The 23,508-nt window shown below is 51.6% G+C and overlaps 1 protein-coding gene across 3 annotated transcripts in view; it reads right to left on the reverse strand.

Annotated features, from left to right (window-relative positions):
- The window catches only part of LOC140396154 (glucoside xylosyltransferase 1-like), a 149,924-nt gene that overhangs the window by 38,633 nt on the left and 87,783 nt on the right, over positions 1-23,508 (reverse strand). For all 3 annotated transcript variants that reach the window (XM_072484376.1, XM_072484375.1, XM_072484377.1), the window contains one exon: positions 747-870. In XM_072484376.1, coding sequence (XP_072340477.1) covers positions 747-870 — 124 coding nt within the window. The remainder of the gene's footprint in view (positions 1-746; positions 871-23,508) is intronic.

The raw sequence follows: 23,508 nt of genomic DNA on the forward strand, positions 1-23,508 counted from the left end.
TTGTAGCACCCTATGCAGGCAAGTAAATGCATTACTCAATTAGACTATTGCCTTGTAGATGATGGAAAGACTCTTAGAAGTAAGAAGAGGAGTCACTCACCAAAGAATATCCAGCTTTTGACCTGCTCTTGTAGCCGCAGTACTCATGTGGCTTATCATGTTAAAGTGTATGGTCAATGATAACCACCAACCACCAGCCCTCACCCCATTGATTATCAAGGGAACATGATTAAATTGTGTGTTGGAGATGATCATTGACCGTCATCTGTGGCACAAATACACAGCAGTTTCAAAGGCAGGGTCAGCTGTTGTCTCTATTCAAAATAGATCATTGCATCATATCTGCAGGGATCGTTGGGTATCTAACAGAACACGTTCAAAAAAATGTTTAAGCATAAGCAGCTCTCAATGCAATGTAAAGGAAGGAGAAATAAGCGAGGCGAGGGAAAGGAGAAGAGAGAAAGGGGAAGCTAAAGAGAGAAAAGAGGGAGCAAGAGAGAAAGGGGAAAATAGAGAGGGAGGAAGGGGGAAAAAAGTGGGAAAGCGAGGGAGAAAGAGTGAGAGAAAGGAGAGAAAAATGAGAGTACAAGAGAGAGTAAAAGAGAAAGGGGAAAAGAGAGCCAGAGGGAGAGAAAGGGGAGGAAGAGAGAGCAAGAGGGCAGAAAGGGCAAGAGAGGGAGAGAGAGAGAGAGAGAAATACAGCAAGAGAGAACAAGAGAAAGAAAAAAAAAGAAACAAGAACAAACCTGGATTGTGGTGGAAGATAATATTGAGTAAGTCTTGATCTCCCCAAGTAATATTGAGCTTATACTTCTTGAAGAGCGGTAAAAGTATATCTTCCCATTTCAGCCTTGCCGTTGTCATATCGTTCTATGTGACAGAAAAAAGTGAACATAAAACTCATTTTAATGCTGCAACTTGTTGTATTAATAGTTGAGAAAGTGGTCAAGTAATATTTCTAATAAGAATTTCTAATCAATCGAAACTGATATTTTTCAAAGACAAACGTCTAGGTTTTTTACAAAATACCGGATTAAATTCCTCAAATGCCCAGTTCCAACCACCACTCAAGCAAGTTATTATTTGCATAACAAGCAAAGATATCCAAGGTTTTTTCACTTAACTTAATTCTAACTAGCAATTATTTTGGAAAGGGGAATAAATGCAGACTTTAGTTATCACATGTCACTACACTTCGTTCCTAATGATTGAAAAATGGGCGCAATTCTCCAGAAAGGGAAGTGTGGTAGCAAGCGGGAATTGCCACGTACTTGCCGGCTTTTGGCCTAGCAAGGCGTGCAACACTATTCAACTAATTAGTCCACTTAATGAGGCCTCTCAGGTTTCTCGTCGCAAAAGAAAGCTCGCCAGGATCGTGCTAGCCATCCTCCCCGGTCAAGCAGCACTTGCTCAGCCAACCCCAGCCAGCACGCAACAATGGAACCGAGGAGACCAGCCCCAAGATTCAGGATGCTTATGTGGGGAGGCTGCGAGAAGCAGTGGTGGCCAAGAGGGATGTACAGCTCTCCCGGGGTGTCCCGGAGGGTTAGCCATATGTTGCATGGTAGTGCAGTGGTTAGCGCTATTGCTTCACAGCACCATGGTCCAAGGTTCGATTCCCGTTTGGTTCACTGCCTGTGCGGAGTCTGCACTTTCTCCCCGTGTCTGCGTCGGTGTCCTCCAGGTACTCTGGTTTCCTCCCACAAGTCCCGAAAAATGTGATTGTTGGGTGAATTGGACATTCTGAATTCTCCTTCTGCGTATCTGAACAGGCGCCGGAATGTGGCGACTAGGGGCTTTTCACAGTAACTTCATTACAGTAAGCCTACGTGTGACAATGATAAAGATGATGTTGATGTTGGAGACACATCCAGATGTAGTGGTAGAGCTGGGAGGGCCAAGCATCTCAAGAATCACTGAGGGCACCGGGGGACAGGTGGGGGAGGGGGCAGCATCATCGGGAGGGTGGAGAATTGTCAGACATAATAAACACCTTTGTGCACAACCAGTATGATGCCTGTCATTTTCTTCTGCATTGCGGGCTGACCTAACACGGCCCATTTCCCCAGACACCTCCCCTCCCCTTAGCATCCACCCACCTTCCAGCCATGGACATGTCCCCGGAGCTGTGTCCCATACCCTGGGTGTTCGGATGTTGGCTGCTGTGTGTGTGGTGTTGCCTCCCGCAGTGTTCAAGCACATTGTCCAGGCATCAAGGTGTGATTGGGATGCTAGGTCATAGCCACATGCCCCGTTCACCCACGGGAATCCACTTGGGTTGTGCGGAGTGTTCACTTAACCATGATTGCCAATTCCCTAGTAGCAATAGTCTTCAGCTGTGCGGCAGGAAGCCTCGGCAGTCGGTGAATATTTTGGGTGGTCAGTGGGGCATTCAGGCCGGGACAAGGGTTTCCCCCGGAACGGATAAACATGATCCAGGGGTTGGCATGGTGGGGCCACGAGCGTTTGAACCCTGGTAGCCCCCCTCCACTCGTCCATGGTGCCCACCCCTGCAGCGGGTGCCCATCCCCAGCCAAGGGTCCCCCACCCTCCCACAGAGCACTGGGGTGGCATGCCCAGTACCCCGGGCCCTTTGCCTGTGAGCAAAGTTGGCTACTCACCTCCTCAGCTCCCCAGAGAAGCCCTTCTGTCAGGTTCCCGTTTTTCACAAGAGGTATTAATTGGCGCCAGCGTGACCACTTGCTGGGAGGCAGCTGAATGACAGGAGGCCGTTGCATATGGAGTGGCTCTTGCTAATTGTATGGAAATAGGGTTTAAGTGGTGATAATTGGTCTCTCACCATGCTACGGCGATTTCACCTATGGCAGCCCCACCCATGGTAGCAGACCAGTTGCATTGCAGACTGTTTGGTGCCTGGTGCGGTTCTCGGTTTGGCCTCTCCTGCTATTCACTGGCCTAGTTTTGCTTGAGTGAGAGCATATCGAGGCTGAAGAATTGTGCCCAATATTTCAATCCCAGTTATTATCATAGAAGTTATTATCATAGAATTTACAGTGCAGAAGGAGGCCATTCAGCCCATAGAGTCTGCACCGGCCCTTGGAAAGAGCACCCTACCCAAGGTCAACACCTCCACCCTATCCCCATAACCCAGTAACCCCACCCAACTAAGGGCAATTTTGGACACTAAGGGCAATTTAACATGGCCAATCCACCAAACCTGCACATCTTTGGACTGTGGGAGGAAACCGGAGCACCCGGAGGAAACCCATACACACACGGGGAGGATGTGCAGACTCCGCACAGGCAGTGACCCAAGCCGGAATCGAACCTGGGACCCAGGAGCTGTGAAGCAATTGTGCTATCCACAATGCTACCGTGCTGCCCATATAACTGCGTTATATTGGCATGTAAAGGACAAATAAACGAGAACTGGGCAAACATAAACATGCCGTATTCTTTTCAACTTCTGATGGGGGAGGAGAGCGGTGGGGGCAATGGAGCTCCGGAGGGGGGAACGTAGTTGCGTCCCGTTCAGCAGGGAAAAACGTGCAAACCGGCCAGATTGCCTGCCCCCCCCCCATGGCAGGAGAACACGGGGCAAAACGAGCGGCGGCCCGGATCAAAGTGGGGACCAGAGCGGGGAAAGAACCAGCGGCAAAGACTGACCCACCCTCCCCGCATGGTGGGAGAGCACAGGGCAAGAAGAGCTGCAGTCCGGACCAAAGCGGGGACCAACGGAAAGACTGAAAAACATTTTGTTTTTAAAGTGTAAAGGGGAGAAGGGAGTGGGGAAAGAATAGGGGGGAAAAAATGCCAGAAGGGAGCCAAAGCAGAGGGAGAAAGGGCACCAGAAGCAGAAGGGGCGATGGGCAAGCCCACTCAGACAAGCTAACCGGCGCACGAAGCGGCGGAACGGAAGGTTCGCCACAACAAAATGAACTGGACAGACAGGAGCAATTTCACCCTGTGCCAGAGGGGAACTCGAACTGGAAGGCATCCTTTGCCGAGGCACTGAGGGAACATCAGCAGGAAAACAAGGCAGAGTCTAGAGCAGACATGGAGGCCGCGGTGCAGGCAGCAATGACCAAAGCCCTGGCGGAGGTGCAGCTTGCCCTGGGCAGAGCAGAGGAGAAACTGGAAGCCCAAGAGGCGACCATTAAGGAGCTGGAAAAAGCCGCGACTGACAAGAGCGACCGGATCACGGCACTGGAGAAGGAGGTGGCGAGACTGGTCACAATGCAGGGGAGCCTGAAGGGCAGAGTGGACGATCAGGGAAACCATTCGAGAAGGCAAAATGTAAGGATAGTGGGCCTACCAGAGGGGATCGAGGGTAGAAATCCCACGGCATACGTGGCTGAGGTGTTGACAAGTTAGTGGGGAGGAAAACCTTCCTCAACCCGCAAGAAATGGACAGAGCACACTGGTTGCTGCGCCCGAAACCCAAGGCAGGGGATCAACCGAGGACAGTTATAGCTAAACTACCAGATCCCCTCTGGTAGGCCCACTATCCTTACATTTTGCCTTCTCGAATGGTTTCCCTGATCGTCCACTCTGCCCTTCAGGCTCCCCTGCATTGTGACCAGTCTCGCCACCTCCTTCTCAGTACCAAGACAGGGAAACAATCCTGCGCTGGGCCAGGCAAAACAGAACCTGCAAATGGGAAGGACACTTCATTAGAATTTATGAGGACATTGGGGCAGACCTAGCCAGGTGACGGGCCAAATTCAATAAAGCAAAAGCAGCTCTTCACAAGAGCGACGTGTGTTTTGGTATGCTGTACCCAGCGAAACTCTGGGTCACATACCAAGAAAGAAAGTACTTCTTCACAGCCCCCGCCAAAGCAAACAAGTCTGTCGAGGAGCATGGGCTGGAAAACCGACAGCAAGGGCAGAAATAAGGGGCCCCTGGTAAGGGGCAACAGCACGGCAACAGGGGGGGGGGGGGGGGGAGATGAGCCATGCCAGGCCTTCTACAAACCACTGCCCTAGGGACCGCTTCAGGTGGGAGACCAGGTCCCAGCACGAGGGAACGAGCGTAGCAGAGAAGGGAGAGCAAGCGAGAGGAGTGCAGGGTAGGATGGGGGAAGAGCGGACAGAAAACCGTAGAGGTCGGGCGAGGGAGAAGCGAGACAGTAAACCCTGGGGGCCACCGCACTAGCAGGAAAGCTAGCGCCGGAGGCATGCAACAAAGCAGGGCCGCAGCGCGCGCACAACAGGGGAGACTGCGCCAGGCTGGGGGGCACTCAACAGAGACGGGAGAGCAAACGGGGATGGGAACAGGGACAAAAGACGGGTATACGGGAGAGGGAGGAAAAGGGAGGGACCGGGGTTGTGCGGGGACACAGGGAAGGAGGGACAAACGAGGCGAGAAAGAGAATAACAATAGGGCTACAAAGTGCCACAACCATGGGCTCAGAACAAGGAATTGCTGCAAGCAACCACCCAGTACAGCCTCTGGGCGAAGGGAGACTCCAGAGTGCAGGGGACTACCCATGTGGTGGACGCACAGTGGGCGGCCATGTCGGGTGCCCCCTGGACAAAGGGAAACCCAGGAGTGTAGGGGCGCATACAGAAGGTAAGTATGGTTAATCCCACAGGAACGGGAAAGCCCCCACCAGGATAGTCACCTGGAACGTAAAGGAACTCAACGGCCCAGTGAAAAGATCCAGATTCCTCACGCACCTAAGAAATTTGAAAGCCGACATAGTCTTCCTCCAAGAGACACCCTGAGAGAGCACCACCGACTGCGGGTAAGAAAGGGCTGGGTGGGGCAGTCCTACCATTCCTGCTGTGGGACGAGAGCCAAGGGGGTGGCAATACTGATAAGCAAGAGGACAATGTTTAGGACGACAGAGATGGTTACGGACCCAGGGGTTTGGTACGTAATGGTCAGCGGGTCCTGGATCCTGGATGGGGCATCGATAGTACTAGTTAACGTGTTCACGCCCACTGGGACGACATGAGCTTCATCAAAAAGACCATGGGGGGGGGGTGTGGTGAACCACTGTAATAGGAGATGTAAGGTAGGACCTGCACTACAGGTTCGCCGGTAGCCTCTGCCGGCTGGCTCCGCCCACTAAGAACTGTATAAATATGTATGACCTCCAGTGCCCTGCCATTTCGCCAGCTGCAGCAGGAGCCCACGCATCTTGACTGTAATAAAGCCACAGTTGTACCCAATCTGCATCTTTGTAATAAATTGATGCGCAATCAAGTGCACAGTCAGATTTTTCCTCTGAATGGATATCAGAATTAAGCCCGCTCGCCTGCAGCTGGATCCGCACTCGCCTGACGCAGAAAAGAACACTACGCACAAAGGCGAACACGCTCTTCGCCAGGCATGTACTCGCCACCCCACTCGCAACTACCTGGTGAGTCCATCGAAGACTTCTGGCGCGCCCTGATTCCACTCGTCCGGGACTGTGACTGTCGGGCCATTACGGCTGCCGAACACGCTAACATCATCATGCGCGATGCTTCCGTGACGGGGATTGTGTCGGACCGTATCCGAGAACGATTACTGGAAGGGGCCACGCTCGAACTGGCGGAGACTAAAAACTTGGCGCTCTCCATGACGGTCGCATCCCGTAATGTGCAATCTTACCCCTCGCGCCGCGCTGCCCACCCTTCTACACCTTCCTACCCCTCCTGGACCCCGCCAACGACCTCCTGAGCTGGGGCCCTGCCTTCCCAATACCCCTGCGCCGCACGCCGATCCACGCACCCGGGGGTCCCCGCTGCTACTTCTGCTGTCAGCAGAAGCACCCCCGCCAAAACTGCCCGGCCCGCACTGCCGTTTGTATATCCTGCATAAAAAGGGCCACTTCGCGGCTGTGTGCCAGGCCCACGCAGTCGCTGCGATCGCGCCTCTATGTCCTTCCTAATCTCTGCGCTGCACTCCTGTTGGGCCTGGACTTCCAATGCAATCTCCAGAGCCTCACCCTCAAATTCGGCGGGCCCTTACCCCCCCTTACCGTTTGCGGCCTTGCGACCCTCAAGGTCGATCCCCCCTCCCTTTTTGCCAATCTAACTGCGGATTGCAAGCCCGTTGCCACCAGGAGCAGACGGTACAGCACCCAGGACAAGACCTTCATCAGGTCCGAAGTCCAGCAGCTGCTTAAGGAGGGTATTACCGAGGCCAGCAACAGCCCAAGTGGTAGTGGTTAAAACTGGGGAGAAACACAGGATGATCGTGGACTACAGCCAGACCATCAACTGGTACACGCAGCTCGACGCGTACCCCCTCCCACGCATATCTGATATGGTCAATCAGATTGCGCAGTATCGGGTCTTCTCAACAATTGACCTGAAATCCGCCTACCACCAGTTCCCCATCCGGAAGTCGGACCGGCCATACACGGCCTTCGAGGTGGATGGTCGCCTCTACCACTCCCTTAGGGTCCCTTTCGGCGTCACAAATGGGGTCTCGGTCTTCCAAAGGGAGATGGACCGAATGGTCGACCAGTACGGTTTGCGGGCTACCTTTCCATACTTAGATAATGTCACCATCTGCAGCCATAACCAGCAGGACCACGATGCCAACCTCGATAAATTCCTCCGCACTGCCACTCTTCTCAACCTGACCTATAACAAAGAGAAGTGTGTGTTCAGCACGACCCGGTTAGCCATTCTCGGCTATGTAATCCAAAACTGACTTCTCGGGCCCGACCCCAACCCCATGCGCCCCCTCATGGAGCTTTCCCTCTCCCACTGCCCCAAGGCCCTCAAACGCTGCCGGGGGTTCTTTTCCTACTACGCCCAGTGGGTCCCAAACTATGCGGACAAGGCCCACCCACTCATTCAGTCCACCCTATTACCCCTTGCGGCCGAGACAACACGCTTTCGCCCGCATCAGAGCAGACATCGCTAAGGCCGGGATGTGCGCAGTGGACGAGTCACTGCCTTTTCAAGTAGAAAGCGACGCTTCAGACGTCGCCCTTGCCGCCACTCTAAACCAGGCACGCAGAACCGCATGGTTTAGACCCAGGGGCTGGTTTAGCTCACAGGGGCTGGTTTAGCTCACTGGGCTAAATTGCTGGCTTTTAAAGCAGACCAAGGCAGGCCAGCAGCACGGTTCAATTCCCGTACCAGCCTCCCTGAACAGGCGCTTTTCACAGTAACTTCATTGAAGCCTACTTGTGACAATAAGCGATTTTCATTTCATTTCATTTTCTTTTCCCGCACCCTTCATGCCTCTGAAATTCGACACTCATCCGTCGAAAAGGAGGTCCAAGCTATCGTTGAAGCTGTGCGGCATTGGAGGCATTACCTGGCCGGTAAGAGATTCACTCTCCTTACGGACCAACGGTTGGTAGCCTTCATGTTCAACAACACACAGAGGGACAAGATCAAAAATGATAAAATCTTGCGGTGGAGAATCGAGCTCTCCACCTATAATTACGCGATTTTGTATCGCCCCGGTAAACTCAACGAGCCGCCAGAACGCCCTCTCCCAAGGTACATGTGCCAGCGCACAAGTGGACCAACTCCGGGCCCTACACGACAGCCTTTGTCACCCGGGGGACACTCGATTGTACCATCTGGTCAGAGCGCGCAATCTGCCCTACTCCGTTGAGGAAGTAAGGACAGTCATCAGGGACTGCCAGGTCTGTGCAAGCCGCACTTCTACCGGCCAGACCGTGCGCCCCTGGCGAAGGCTTCCCGCCCCTTTGAATGCCTCAGCGTGGATTTCAAAGGGCCCCTCCCCTCCATCGACCGTAACACGTACATTCTCAGTGTGGTCGATGAGTACTCCAGATTCCCCTTCGCCATCCCATGCCCGATATGAAGTTTGCCACCATCATCAAGGCCCTCAGCACCACCTTCGTTCTGTTCGGTTTCCCCGCCTACATCCACAATGACAGGGGATCCTCATTCATGAGCGATGAGCTGCGTCAGTTCCTGCTCAGCAGGGGCCTAGCCTCCAGCAGGACGACCAGCTACAACCCCCGGGGAAACGGGCAAGTAGAACGTGAGAATGGGACGGTTTGGAGGGCCGTCCAGCTGGCCCTACGGTCCAGGAACCTCCCAGCCTCTCGCTGGCAGGAGGTCCTCCCTGACGCTCTACACTCCATCCGGTCACTATTGTGCACCGCCACTAATAACACACCCCATGAACATGTTTCTACCTTCCCCAGGAAGTCCACATCCGGGGTGTCGCTCCCGATTTGGCTTGCAGATCCAGGACTGGTCCTTCTCCATAAGTACGTCCGACTCCACAAGGCGGACCCCTTGGTGAACAGGGTTCACCTGCTCCATGCCAACCCTCAATATGCCTACGTTGAGTTCCCCGACGGCTGCCAATATACTGTCTCACTCAGGGTCTTGGCAGAGTCAGGTTCCACCCCACCACCCCCCCCCCCCCCCCCATGCCCCCCCCCCCCCCACCGCGCTGACAACATTGACCCCACCAGACGCGCCCCCCCCCCCCCATTTTCCGCACAAGAGGACGAAGAGGACTTCGGCACACTCCCGGAGATGAGTGGCCAGCACTGCCACCACCTCCATCGGTGCCACCTCCACCACCAGCCTCGCCGCCACCGCTCCCAACGAAGCACCAAAGCACCGGACCGGCTGAACCTTTGACGGCCTCCGGGCCATCAACATGGACCTTTTCTTTTTTCTTACCCCTGTACATAACTGCACTATTTGAATATAGTTTCACATCACCCCTGCCGGACTCATTTTTAACAGGGGGTGAATGTGGTGAACCACTGTATTAGGGGATGTAAGGTAGGACTTGCGCTACAGATTCGCCGGACGCCCCTGCCGGCTGGCTCCGCCCACTAAGAACTGTATAAATATGCATGACCTCCAGTACCCTGCCATTTCCCCAGCTGCAGCAGGAGGCCACGCATCTGACTGTAATAAAGCCACAGTTGTACCTAATCTGCGTCTTTGTGCAATTGATTGTGCATCAGGGTGCTGTCAGATCAAGCTCCAAAACAGGGAAAACCTCAATCATGGCAAGGGAACTCAATCACTTTATGGTACAGATGGGAGCGGTGGACCCTGGAGGTTCACTCACCCAGGGGAGAAGTTCTCCTTCTTCTCCCAGTACGCAATGTATACACCAGAATTGACTTCTTTGTGGTGGGGAAAATGGTGCTTCCGGGGTTAGACAAAGTGGAATACTCCGCAATTGTGATATCTGACCACGCTCCACATTACATGGACATGAGGCTGGAGACGGGCAGGGACCAACGCCCCACATGGAAGTTGGACATTGCCCTACTAGCTGACAAGGCCTTCAATGAAAAGATATCGCAGGCCATAGCAGAGTACACGGAGAACGACCAAAACGGGGAGGTCTCCACGTTTGGGAAGCGCTAAAGGCCGTAGTAAGAAGGTAAATTATCACTTTCAAAGCGCAACGAGATAGGGAGGAAAGGGCAGCTGGGCAGCAGCTGGTCGACTCCATACTGGAGGTAGACCGTAAATACTCCGAGGTCGGACCGCAGAGCTCCTGGCGGAGAGGAAAGAGCTACAAAGGAACTTTGGTCTGCTCTCCACCAGGAAAGCAGTGCACCAACTCCACAATGCACATGGGCCCCTATACGAACACGGAGACAAAGCCAGCCGCCTGTTGGCACACCAGCTGAGAAAGCAGGCAGCTACCAGAGAAATTGCACAAATCAGGGATACCAGAGGCACATTAGAAACAGAACTAGAAAGTCAACAAAACCTTCAAGTCCTTCTACCAAGGGCTGTACACCTCAGAGCCCCAATGGGGGTGTCTGGGATGAAACGGTTCCTTGATGGACTGGACATATGTTGGGTATGCACTGCAACCCCTAAAAAGATTAAGTGAGATATATCAACATACCAGTCGTGGGGGAGGGCAGAAAATGGGGCCTGGCAGCACCATGAGCAATGGGAGAGATCATGGACAGCATTAGCTCCATGCAGGCGGGGAAGGCGCTGGGACCAGACGGGTTCCCGTGGACTTCTGCAAAACATTTGCGGCAGCACTGGCCCCACACCTACGGGCCATGTTCACAGACTCGCTAGCTAGGGGCACGCTGCCACCTACGCTGGCACAAGAATCAATTTCATTGATACCCAAGAAAGATAAAGATGCAACGGAATGTGGGTCATACAGGCCCATCTCACTGCTGAACGCAGATGCCAAAATACTGGCCAAAATCCTAGCCAAAACGCTAGAAAGACTTCGTACCAAAAGTGGTACGACGGGCTTTGTCAAAGGTAGACAGTTAACCTCGAACATCAGGCGCCTGTTGAACGTGATAATGACCCAATCCGGGGAGAGAATACCAGAGGTGATCGTCTCCCTAGACCCAGAAAAGGCCTTCGACAGGGTCGAATGGAAATACCTCAGAGGTACTGGAGCGGTTCGGGTTTGGAACAGAGTTCACCTCCTGGGTAAAGCTCTATACAATGCTCCCATGGCGAGCGTACGGACCAACAACACCAACTCCCAATAAATCCAGCTGCACAGGGGCACCAGACAAGGATGCCCACTGTCCTCGCTGTTGTTCGCTCCAGCGATCAAACCATTAGCAACTGCAAAAAGCAGGAGGGGGATCCAAAGGGGCGGCAGAGAGCACAGAGTCTCACTCTATGCGGATGACCTGCTTCTCTACATTTCGGACCCACAAAGCTGCGTGGACAGAATCATCACGCTCCTGAAAGAGTTTGGCGCCTTCTCGGGCTACAAACTCAACATGAGCAAAAGCGAGATCTTCCCAGTACACCCACAAGTAGGAGGGGATGGCAGCACTAATGGGACTGCTGTTTAAACAAGCCCGACACAAATTCCGCTATCTGGGGATCCAAATAGCCCATGACTGGAAAGGGATCCACAAGTGGAATCTCACCAGTCTGACAGAGGAAGTAAAAAGGACCTGCAAAGATGGAACACACTCCCACTCTCCCTCGCGGGGAGAGTCCAGACGATCAGAATGAACATACTGCCCAGTACCTCTTCCTACTTAGATCTATCCCGATCTACATCCTCAAGGCCTTTTTCAAAGCACTAGACAAACTAATTGTGGTGTTCGTATGGTGCGTGGGGGGGAAGAGAATGCTAGGATCTCAAAGAAGGTAGCCCTCCCAAACCTACAATTCTACCACTGGGCGGCGACAGCCGAGCGAATAAAGGGATGGATCAAGGAGCCAGAAGCCGAGTGGGTGCGCGCGGGAGGCCTCCTGCAAGGGGACCTCCTCCGGGCCCTCGCTACGGCGGCACTCCCATCCCCACCCAAAATACACTCCAGCAGCCCGGTGGTGATAGCCATCCTCCAGTCCTGGAACCAACTATGGCAGCAATTTGGCCTGATCAAAATGTCGGACAAAGCTCCCATCTGCAACCATAGGTTCACACCAGCGCTGACTGACGCCACCTTAAAAAGTGGGGACAGGACGGAGGGACACTGACTGTCAGGGACCTATATACGGACGATAGGATCGCAACACTGGACAAACTGACAAGAGAAATTCCAGCTAGCCAGGTGGAACGAGTTAACCTGCAACTCAAAAACTTCCGACGAAAGGAGACAAGGACGTACCCACAACCGCCACGACAGACATTACTGGAAGAGTTACTGGATGCAAGCATCCTAGACAAAGGGAACTGTGGCGACATATATGACCGACTGGTAGAAAGGGCTGACACCGTACTGGATGCAACAAAAAAGAAATGGGAGGAAGACCTGGGAGTTGAAATAGGATAGGAACTCTGGAGCAAAGCACTGCCTAGGGTCAGCTCCACCTCTACGTGCGCAAGGCTCAGTCTGACGCAACAAAAAGTGGTACCATTTAACAAGAACTTGTATGAGTAGGTTCTTCCCGGAGGTGGGAGGATAGATGTGAACGGTGCCAAGGAGGCCCGGCCAACCACGCCCACATGTTCTGGTCTTGTCCCAGCCTTGCGGGGTACTGGACAGCCTTCCTCGAGGCAATGTCTAAAGTGGTGGGGATGAGGGTGGAGCCATGCCCGAAATTGGCGGTCTTTGGGGTATCAGAGCAGCCAGATCTATTCTGGGAGGAGGGCAGACGTCCTTGCCTTTGCCTCCCTGATCGCCCGCCGTAGAATCCTGTTCGGCTGGCGGTCAGCAGCACCACCCAAAGCTGCAGACTGCCTGGCCGACACCTCAGAATCTCTCCAAATGGAGAAAATCAAATTCGCCATCCGACGGCTTCCACAGAACGTGGGAGCCATTCACCCAATTGTTCCGGGATATGTTGGCCAACAAACAAGCAGAGGATTAAAACAAGCAGAGGATTAGCCAGGTAGCCAAGAATCAGGGGAAAGTAGCCAAGGCGTGAGAGAGAGGGATAGACCGGGAGGGGAACAGCTAAACCTAAGAGAAAAGAAAGGCGAACCACAGGAGAAGGGGAGAGGGCGGAAGGGGGAGATGGGGGGGGGGGGGGGGGGGGGGGGGGGGGGGGGGAGAAGAGGGAGGAGACAGGGAACAATAGAGGGGAACCAGAGAGGTGGGGGGGGGGAGGCAAGGGAATGATAGCCGGAAGGAGGGCACAGGAAATGATAACAAACTTGGCAAATACAGGAACAGAGAGCAAGGAAAATACGGGTGAAAGACGTGACGAACGGCCTAAGCAGAGGTGAACGCGAGACAACAACGGCAGCGAAAACCATCCGGGAGAAGCAAGTAACAACACCAACACCAGATCCATTCGCGTATTGCCCTCTCTGTATTGGGACATAACTAATGTACCCCCCCCCCCACACAAACTGGTGCCTACTTATGTGTACATAACTGTAAATATACTTTGTTCAAAAACACAATAAAAAACATTTATTAAAAAAAACATACACATGGCAATGTTTAAATTCCCTCTTTGAGAGTTTGGTCTGAAGCAACTCCACCAAGTACAGTCTAATCAAGGTTTGGTAAACTTGGTATCAGTTTTCATTCTGCTGAGTAATTTTGCTGCTCAACCCCACTCTTTACAAAATTGGAGGGATGGGGCGAATAATAGCAATTGACCCCAAGCTGCACTATACTATGACAACTTGAAATATTCCTGAGAAACACTAGAGCTTACTTTATAAAATATAAATATTTATCTTCCTTTAGAGTAGAGCTGTATACTGAATATATACACAAAACCACTGCATGTGTAAGCATAAAAAAAGGCGAGGAACAAAAGTAGTCTGCGGAATTCTCCGTTGGCGGAACCCTCCAGTCCGCCAGCAGGCGCATGCATGCTCGCGGGTTTCCCAACAGCGTGAGGTGTCCACAATAAGAAACCCCTTTGGCGGGCTGCAGGATCGGAGAATCCTGCACCACGCTGGAAAACGCGGCTGGCGGACCGGGGAATCCCACCCAATAGTTGTGGAAATTGGTCACGGGCAGCTTTCAATGTGCATAATAAAACAGGGGAGCTAGACGCAATCACATTGGGTGAAGCTATATGGTAGGGTTTAAGGAGGCATTGCTAAAATCTGGAATGGAATTTAAACATCTCGCATATAGGCCGGAAATTTACTGCCTGTTCACACCGGCGGGATCCTCCAGTTCCACCGATGCCACATCCTCACCTCAGGTTTCCCAGCGACGAGGGGTGCATTCGACAGGAGATCCTGTTGGTGACGGCAGGTCAAGATCCCGCTAGCGGGCCACCTCTGCCGCCGAAAAACATGCTATCCACGAGTTCATGAAGAAATTAGGACATTCGGAGGGAGCTATCAACTAAATTGCAGCAGGTCCAAGCTGATTGGAGGAGTTCCAGAGGCTACGGGCGCAGTAGAAGTTGCCGGCAATGCGCGGCACAAGGCCAACACTGCTAGTGTGGTTCCGGTGACAGCTATGAGTGGTCGGACATTTGGTGGCTCCCGCTCGTGGCGGTCTTTTCAGACCTTTTCCCCGGTTAATGGGTGGATGTGAGGAGGGCAAAAAGGTGCAGGAGAGTGAGTAGAAGAGAGTGACCCATTGGTGTATGGAGCTGAGGGCCAGAAGAGGTCGCAAAAGAGGGGATCAGAGTGCAAAGGTTAGCGCAGTGTCTGCGACGCATGTGGAGATGGCAGAGGGTCAGGGAGCGGCCCTGTCGGCTCAGTGGTCAATAGAGTAGCTGGTGTCACGGCGCCGAGTCCCAGGTTCGATCCCGGCTCTGGGTCACTGTCCGTGTGGAGTTTGCACATTCTTCCCGTGTTTGCGTGGGTTTCACCCCCACAACCCAAAGATGTGAAAGGTAGGTGGACTGAACACGCTAAATTGCCACTTAATTGGAAAAATGAATTGGGTACTCTAAATTTTTTTTTAAATAGAGTAGCTGGTGGTCATCTTGAATGGGAAGTTCACCCAGCAACACAAGGAGAATCTGGAGGCCCTGGCCGGATGGTGGATTTCATTAAGGCAGTGGGGGGTAGGAGGCTAGCCGCCATGATGGGGGCTGCCAGGCTAGCTGTGCGGGCTAGTTCACGGAAGCACAGTGGCACAGTGGTGGGTGAGCAGAAGGTTAGTGGGGAGGGGGAAATGTACTGCTGACAGGGAAAGGGCTTTTAAAATGTAATAGGAGGAGGATCGATGACGGTGAGCACCCGAGAGCGCCAAGGGTTGCGTTGGCATCCTGGGGACACACCTACATGTAACAGTAGAGCGAGGAAGGCAAAGCATATCGAGGATCAATGAGGGCACACGGGGGGGGGGGGGGGGGGGGGGGGGGTGCTGAGAGGGAGAGTAGGGTAGGCCCATCGGGAGAGTGGGGCATTGTTGGACACCAGTGAAACATTAAAAATCCTTCACCACAACCAGTATGATGCCTCTGTCATTTTCTTCCCAAAGCAGGCCGACCTCTGAAACCTTGGCCCATCTCTCCAGGCATGCCACACACCGAGCACACTGCATGCAGGTGATGGGTGTGAGCGAGCATTAAGCAGACAGGCAGGGATCATAATATGGCACAGATTGAGGAGCACCAGCACTCAGTTCAGAGTGTTAGCATCACCTCCCTGCCGTCGACAGTGACCTGCTGACAGTGCCGACAGAGTCCCAGCAGCCTAGATTGATGTCACACATACACTGGGAGGGTGGGAAATAAGGGTGGGTGGAGAAGGAGGCAATTACAAACCAGGCCACGTTCTAAGTGAAGTGGGCAAGTATGGGGGCCACCATGACACTCCGGGCTTGTTCTCCAGGCTCCAGCCCCTGCTGGTCCTCCTCTTCGGAGGTGGGCACATGTTCCTCCTCCCCAATCTCCAGCACACCTCACCGCTGCTGTGCAATGTTTTTTGTTAAATTTAGAGTACCCAATTAACTTTTTTCCAATTAAGGGGCAATTTAACGTGGCCAATCCATCTAACCTGCACATCTTTGGATTGTGGGGGTGAAATCCACGCAGACACGGGGAGAATGTGCAAAATCCACACGGACAGTGACCCAGGGCTGGGATTCAAACCCGGGTCCTCAGTGCCGTAGGCAGCAATGCTAACCACTGTGCCACGTGCCGCCCTTCCTGATGTGCAATGTTGCGGAGGGCGCAGCAATGCACCACAAAGCGAGCAACATTCCCGGCAGTGTACTGCAGGGCACCACTGAATGATTGAAGCTTCAAAACCGCATTTTGAGCAGTCCGATCCACGGTTCAATGACAGCACAGGTGGCCACATAAACCTCATTATATCGCTTCTCCGGCCTCTGTACTGTCGTCATTAGCCAGGTCCGCAGGATCTCAGGAGGGTGTCAACTCACCCGGTGTAGGTCGTTGACATTCTTGCGGCACTGGAGGCCAAACCTCCTGGTCAGGCTTCCCGAGCCACTACCGCTTCATCCCAGGCAGCATTGGCTGATCTGTGGCTCACCCTCCAGTACCTTCGGGGGAACAGGACATCTTCCTGGCCTCGACCGCATCTAAGAGCCTCCCCACGTCCACCTATCCAAATCCTGGGGCCAGTCTTCTCAGTGCCATGGCTGCGAGCAGAGCGGGGTTGGCTACACAAATGCTGTTTAAGAGCAGCTCAACCTGGTTAGCGGGGTAGCTGGCGAGCGCGGTCGCGGTAAATCGGCTGGCAAGCCTTCATTTGCGGCATGAAGTCCATGGGGCCTCGTTAAGTAGACCAATGAGTGTTGAATAGCATTCCCAGCACTGGGAAGCTCGCGGCTGTTCCCGCTCGTTACCACACTTTGAAATCTTTACGGATAATCGTGCCCTAGTACCGTACACATTACGCCAGAGGTGGTCCCATCATAAGACGATAGGAAATTGGAAAAGAAGTATCATTCACACCATTGAGTCTGCTCCACCACCTATGTACTTTATAACTGAAGCATAATCTCCCTACTGTAATCTGTATTGTATTTAAAATTAAATGCAGGTAAGGATAAAAGATGCTTATAAATGTGAGATTTAATTCAGTCCTTTAAGGTATTGTTGCAGGTCCATAGCTTGTGATGTGTTGATTGTTTGAAGTGAAGGGTTAAGTTCAGGAGCTGAAATGTTTCTGGAGTCAATTAGTTGGTGTTTGCCTTTTCAGGTGGACTCGGCAGGTAGCTTTGTGGAGCGGGTGATGTAGTCTCTTTTATTCATGGTTCTGCTGGTAGGCCATTGAAGACTGCCTCACAGCTGTTCTTACAGCTGTTCTCTGTTGGTTTCAGCTTTGGCTGAAACTGTCTTCCAGTGGTGTCCTAGGTCCTCTGCACAAAATGGTTAGGGGCTGATATAGCACAGGGCTAAATTGCTGGCTTCGAAAGCAGACCAAGGCAGGCCAGCAGCACGGTTCAATTCCCGTACCAGTCTCCCCGAACAGGCGCCGGAATGTGGCGACAAGGGGCTTTTCAACGTAATTTCATTTGAAGCCTACTTGTGACAATAAGCGATTTTCATTTCATTTCATTCATTCTCAGTCAGATTTTTTACAGTTCAAAACGGCTGCTGAAAACTGTTCAATGCTTCTGTCGGGGCAGCACGGTGACACAGCCTATGGTGCCGAGGACCCGGGTTCAAATCCTGGCCCTGGGTCACTGTCCGTGTGGAGTTTGCATATTCTCCCCGTGTCTGCGTGGGTTTCCCCTCCACAACCCAAAGATGTGCAGGTTAGGTGGATTGGCCACGCTAAATTGCCACTGAATTGTAAAATAATAATTGGGTACTCTAAATTTATTAAAAAAAGAAGAAAAAAAAACTTTTTTGGTATCCAACCAGGAATGGTTGGCATCTGCCTGGCCGCCGCAGCACTGTCGGACGCACTGCGGCTGTATGAGCAGGAGCTGCTCGGGAGGGACCCTGCAGTAGCGGGGTCTGCTCCAGAGGAGCAGGAGCCAGCCGGTGAGGGAGAACCGACTGCCCAACAGGCCGAGGAGGAGGTGGGAAGGTGGTGCTGCATCAGGCCCAGTGTTAACCATCAGCATCTGTCGTTTGAGGACCTGCCGGACCGGCTGTGTCGTCAATGACTCCGGTTGACCAGGAAGACTGTCCGGCAGATCTGCTGCACCATGACGCACCTGGAGCCACGGGGGCTGTGGGGGAGGACACCAGATCCCAGTGGCCATCAAGGTAACGGTCGCCTTGAACGTTTACGCGACAGAATCTTTCCAGGTGCCGAGTGAGGACCTGTCTGGGATCTCACAGACATCCGTGCACAGGTGCATCCGCGACATTATGTAGGTGTGTTTGGCGCAGTACGTCAACCTCTATGGACGGAGCCCACCAGCTTGCCCGAGCAACAGGGTTCGCCACCATCGCCGGGATGCCCCAGGTCCAGGGGTGATCGACATGATGCATGTCCCCCAGTAGCACTGCTGCATGAGGATGAGCACTTCACGAACCGGAATGGGTACCACTCCATGAACATGCAGTTGGTTGCGACCATGAGCTGCACATCTGTGCCCGATACCCGGGCAGCATGCATGGTGCCTTCATCCTGGCACGCCCGATGGTCCCCGACACCTTCTGAGATGCACCTCTGGTTGAGGGGTGGCTCCTGGGGACTGGGGTTATCCGCTGCGGCCGTGGCTGATGACGCCTATCCGGCCTCAGACCAATGCATAGAACCGCTATGATGATGCCCATGCAGTGACCAGGAGCGTAATCGAGTGGTGCATCGGTGTCCTGAAGATGCGGTTCAGGTGACCGCTCTGGGGGGATCCTCCAGTATAGCCTCAGGAGAGCCTTCCACATCATGGCGGCCTGCTGCGTCCTCCATAACATTGCGTAGCATCGGAGTGGCATACTGGAGGGAGAGGAACAACACTGGGCCTCATCCGACCAGGAGGATGCGGAGGAGGGCTAGGATGGGCAGGACATGGGGCCTAGGCAGGTACAGGAGGCCACACAAAGTGTGCGCCAGGGCCACATGCATGGGATGCTCTAATCACCACCAGGTTTGCCGCCGACGGGGCCCACTGGAACAAAGCTAGATCAACTTTCTCATTTTAAAAGTTTATTCAAATTTTTGAAATTTTACAAACACCGCAGGAAAACAACAGTGAAGAAAAAAAACCCATAGTTATCAATGTAAAGCAGGTTCAGCAGATAGCAGGATCCATTACAAATATCTCCAACATGTTCTCTTCACGGATACAAGACCCATCTGCACCAAAACAGAATACCGTAAACAACAGAGTAACATCATACTCATCACGTCAAAGAAAAACAACAGAGGAAAATAAAACCACGAAAGCCACAGTGCTAGGGCGAAGTTACGCTAAATTGGTACTCCACAAGCAATCCACCCCACATCATGGCGCAGGACAGAACAGATAACCATCATATAACTACAATAGGACAAAATGAGGACTCGTTACTACACACCCAAGTAAAACTCAGACCTTAGACCATGGGTCTCCCATAGAGAACAACAAAAAGAACAAGAAGTGAGAAATAAAGAACCGAGTTACCAAACTCCACTCAACAGGTAAAACAGCCAAAGTGGGGGACCCACATCAGGAGAAAAGACCAACTCGACCTAAAGGAAGAGTTAGATAAATGAGGGGGGATTTCATAGATTCATCTTCACGGTCCTCTTGATTTGCTTGGCAGCAGCTAGAAAATGGAAGTGGCTCCCCTCAGTGATTTGGCACCAAAAACACGTACACAGGGGCATTTGACGTCGTCTATCTCCAGGACGCGTGACCTGCTCACTGCTGCCGCTTCTGGCCGGAAGACTGCACACAACTTAATTTCTTCTCATTTAAAAGACGGCAGCTGTTGCTATTCTCGATGAAAATGCTAGTAGCAGCTGTTGGAGCTTCTCCCACGATCGGGACCACCGTGGGAGCGCTACGACCGATGACTTTGCTACCTTCCCGACACCTGCCCACAACCCACCTGCGGAACCCGACCCGCACTTTGAAAAACCTTGCTATTCTCCACTCTCTGCTTCCTGTCTTAAAGCCAGCTTACAATTCATCCTGCCCCACATTCTCTGGCTTCATTCATTATTCTATTATGGCCTTATTGATGGCCTCTTGGAAATTCTGATGAATTACATTTACTGCATTGCAATTTAAAAAATAAAGGAAGACTTGCATTTATAGAGTGCTTTACATCTCTACCAGATGCCTCAATTAGTATTTTTTGAAGTCTAGTCACTGCTATAATGTCGGAAATGCTGAGAAAACTCTCACAAATAGTAATGTGATAAGTCCATAAGACATAGGAGCAGAATTAGGCCACTCGGCCCATCGAGTCTGCTTCGCCATTCAATCATGGCTGATATTTTCTCCATCCCCATTCTCCTGCCTTCTCCCCATAACCCCTGATCCCCTTATTTATCAAGATAATGACATCATTAGTTCTTTGAGAAGGTGACCAAACAGGTGGATGAGGGTAAAGCAGTTGATGTGGTGTATATGGATTTCAGTAAAGCTTTTGATAAGGTTCCCCACAGTAGGCTACTGCAGAAAATACGGAGGCATGGGATCCAGGGTGATTTAGCAGTTTGGATCAGAAATTGGCTAGATGTCAAAAGTCAGAGGGTGGTGGTTGATGGGAAATATTCAGCCTGGAGTTCAGTTACTAGTGGTGTACCACAAGGATCTGTTTTGGGGCCACTGCTGTTTGTCATTTTTATAAATGAACTGGAGGAGGGCGTAGAAGGATGGGTGAGTAAATTTGCAGATGACACTAAAGTCGGTGGAGTTGTGGACAGTGCGGAACGATTTTCCAAGTTACAAAGGGACATAGATAAGCTGCAGCGCTGGGCTGAGAGGTGGCAAATGGAGTTTAATGCAGAAAAGTGTGAGGTGATTCATTTTGGAAGGATTAACAGAAAGACAGGAGTACTGGGCTAATGGTAAGATTCTTGGTAGTGTGGATGAGCAGAGAGATCTCGGTGTCCATGTACATAGATCCCTGAAAGTTGCCACCCAGGTTGAGAGCGTTGTTAAGAAGGCGTACAGTGTGTTAGCTTTTATTGGTAGAGGGATTGAATTTCGGAGCCAGGAGGTCATGTTGCAGCTGTACAAAACTCTGGTGCGGCCGCATTTGGAGTATTGCGTGCAATTCTGGTCGCCGCATTATAGGAAGGATGTGGAAGCATTGGAAAGGGTGCAGAGGAGATTTACCAGAATGTTGCCTGGTATGGAGGGAAGATCTTATGAGGGAAGGCTGAGGGACTGGAGGTTGTTTTTGTTAGAGAGAAGGTTAAGAGCTGACTTACAAAGAACAAAGAACAAAGAAATGTACAGCACAGGAACAGGCCCTTCGGCCCTCCAAGCCCGTGCCGACCATACTGCCCGACTAAACTACAATCTTCTACACTTCCTGGGTCCGTATCCTTCTATTCCCATCCTATTCATATATTTGTCAAGATGCCCCTTAAATGTCCCTATCGTCCCTGCCTCCACTACCTCCTCCGGTAGTGAGTTCCAGGCACCCACTACCCTCTGCGTAAAAAACTTGCCTCGTACATCTACTCTAAACTTTGCCCCTCTCACCTTAAACCTATGCCCCCTAGTAATTGACCCCTCTACCCTGGGGAAAAGCCTCTGACTATCCACTCTGTCTATGCCCCTCATAATTTTGTATACCTCTATCAGGTCGCCCCTCAACCTCCTTCGTTCCAGTGAGAACAAACCGAGTTTATTCAATCGCTCCTCATAGCTTATGCCCTCCATACCAGGCAACATTCTGGTAAATCTCTTCTGCACCCTCTCTAAAGCCTCCACATCCTTCTGGTAGTGTGGCGACCAGAATTGAACACTATACTCCAAGTGTGGCCTAACTAAGGTTCTATACAGCTGCAACATGACTTGCCAATTCTTATACTCAATGCCCCGGCCAATGAAGGCAAGCATGCCGTATGCCTTCTTGACTACCTTCTCCACCTGTGTAGCCCCTTTCAGTGATCTGTGGACCTGTACTCCTAGATCTCTTTGACTTTCAATACTCTTGAGGGTTCTACCATTCACTGTATATCACTTAATCGAGGCATACAAGATGATCAGAGGATTAGATAGGGTGGACAGTGAGAACCTTCTTCCTCGGATGGTGATGTCTAGCACAAGGGGACATAGCTTTAAATTGAGGGAGATAGATATAGGACAGATGTCAGAGGTAGGTTCTTTACTCGGAGAGTAGCAAGGGTGTGGAATGCCCTGCCTGCAACAGTAGTGGACTCGCCAACACTAAGGACATTCAAATGGTCATTGGATAGACATATGGACGATAAGGGAATAGTGTAGATGGGCTATTATCCAGTACACTGGTGATAACTCTCGTGCTTTTCTTTGAAATAGTGCTATGGAATCTTTTACATACCCAAGCAGTCAGATGAGTCCTCAGATTAATGCTTCATCTGAAGGACTGCACCTCCAACAATGTAGTTCTCCCTCAGTACTGCCTTTGATTTTTGAGTTCAAGGCCTGGAGTGACTCAGAGGTGAGAATGCTACCACTGAACCCCAGCCGACACTTTGACCAGTATCTACTCTCTGTTACCTTATTGTCCAAAAGGGTTAGATGGGGTTACTGGTTATGGGGATAGGGAGGGTGCTCTTTCCAAGGGCCGGTGCAGACTCGATTGTCCGAATGCCCTCCTTCTGCGCTGTAATGATTCTATCATTCCTAAAAACATTGATAAGGTTTTACCATTTGAAATCCATGCTGACTATTTTTCATTTATGGGTGTTTTTCTACTCTCTTATTTAGGGATTCCATTGTCTTTCCTACCAATGGTATTAAGCTGACTGCCCTCTAATTCTCTGTACATGTTCAGTCCCCCCTTTTAAATATACATCACCTATACGCCAGTCCACAGGCACTACACATTTTTCTATTGAATTATTAAATATGTATAGTAATGGCTCTGCCAACTTTTCCATAGATTTAAAATACATGAATGCAATCCAACTGGGCAGGGGCGTTATCCTCTGAGTTTGGTTAGTTTATTCAATGCAGCCCCTTCTTTATTTTAAATGCGCTTATCTCTTAACTCAATTCAATTCATCATTCAATGTCATGTCTACAGATTCTATTTCCCCAGTAAATACTGAATCAAAATAATTATTTAATATTTCTGCCATCTCTCTATCATCATCCATGATATTATCCTATCTCTTAATAGTCCTCTTTGAATTATAGTCTGCCTTTCTTATTAATGTGCTTGTAAAAATTTTACTGTTTTGTTT

This window comes from Scyliorhinus torazame, chromosome 19 (assembly GCF_047496885.1).
Source record: "Scyliorhinus torazame isolate Kashiwa2021f chromosome 19, sScyTor2.1, whole genome shotgun sequence".
NCBI classification, from domain to species: domain Eukaryota; kingdom Metazoa; phylum Chordata; class Chondrichthyes; order Carcharhiniformes; family Scyliorhinidae; genus Scyliorhinus; species Scyliorhinus torazame.